Raw genomic sequence first — 1,195 nt, 5'->3', positions numbered from 1 at the left:
CCCGCTCCCAGCTCAGCTGTGCAGTTACCGAGCCCAGCTTGTGCAGAATTCCTCCTGCCAGAGGTGACAGGGTTTGGTGGCTTTGGCCACCTCTTCTGTCCCGGCAGGAGGCACCAGCAGCTCTGTACCTGTCTCAGGTAGAGCTTCAAGACGTTGCTGATGTCGTGAGGAGAGGCCTGGGACAGCTCCACCAGCTCCTTCCCGTTCTCAAACGCCTGGCAAAGCTTCTCCACGCGGGTCTTGACACCGTTGACTCGGTAGATGCCCTGTGAGAGAGAGGAGGGGAGTTGAAGTGAGGAGAGAGACTTCTCTTCACATTTTCATGGGACGGGGAGCTTCTAGCTCCCACCCTCTCCTTTTGGGGTTGGAAATCCCTCTCAGAAGCTGTTCTGGGACATCCCCTCCCAGCTCAGATGTTACTGACACTCCTGCTTCAGAGGAAACAGGGAGACAAGAGAAGTGAGTTTCTGAGCTCAGAGGTTGGAGTGTCAGGGCCAGGTTTGTCACCCGGGGCTTTCCTGCCGCCAGTGATCTGCACGCCGAGTCTGTCGGTTTTCCTGCCGAGGCAGAAGATCCCCTGGAGAGCCGGCGGCTGAGCCAGCCCAGCTGACAAAGGGGGAAGAACGAGCGCGTCACCTTGGTTTTCAGCGCCCGCTTCTCGATCTCAGAAACGCACTTCTTGACGATGAAGGGGATGCCATCGGAGCTGCTCTGGGAAGCCTTTGTGAAGTCTTGCCCAAACAGCTGCAGCTTCCCTTGGAGTTTCTTGTGCCCGCACTGGATGGCCAAGGTTTCCAGACACTTCTTGTGACAGGCCAGGTAGCACTGGAAAACACCGGGAGATGCGGGGAGCTGGGGGCAGCCCCGGAGACACCCGGCACCGCTCAGGGAGCCAGGAGCTCGCTCAGCAAAAACGCTTCTCGGAGGCGCTGCAGGACCAGCACAAAACGCAGGGGCCCCTCCCCAGCAGAGAATTGTCCTCCCGGACACAGATTCGGGCTGGGCTGAGGTGGCCCTGCCTGGGGGAAAAGCCGCTCCTCACCCATCGAGCTCTCCTCCCGCTTCTCCCAACTTTACCTCCTCGCATTCTGCTCCCTGGAAGTAAACGTAGCTGTTGCATTCCCGGCACTTGGACGGGGCCCGGAGCTTCCTCAGCCGGTGAGGCTGGGCAGCCTTGGACAAGCCAACGTTTGGG

General features: G+C 59.6%; 1 protein-coding gene across 1 annotated transcript in view; it reads right to left on the bottom strand.

The window, feature by feature from the left end:
• Positions 1-128: 128 nt before the first annotated feature.
• Positions 129-1,195, bottom strand: part of HMHA1 (histocompatibility (minor) HA-1) — a gene marked incomplete at both ends in the record, with an annotated part of 5,223 nt that continues 4,156 nt past the window's right edge. Inside the window, 3 exons of the mRNA XM_009871031.1 lie at positions 129-266; positions 637-825; positions 1,078-1,186. Of these exons, the coding sequence (XP_009869333.1) occupies positions 129-266; positions 637-825; positions 1,078-1,186 (436 nt within the window). The remainder of the gene's footprint in view (positions 267-636; positions 826-1,077; positions 1,187-1,195) is intronic.

This window comes from Apaloderma vittatum, unplaced genomic scaffold, assembly GCF_000703405.1.
Source record: "Apaloderma vittatum isolate BGI_N311 unplaced genomic scaffold, ASM70340v1 scaffold27616, whole genome shotgun sequence".
Classification (NCBI taxonomy): Eukaryota; Metazoa; Chordata; class Aves; order Trogoniformes; family Trogonidae; genus Apaloderma; species Apaloderma vittatum.
Note: the sequence above shows the minus strand (reverse complement) of the source record. Positions and strands in the feature narration are given on the sequence as shown.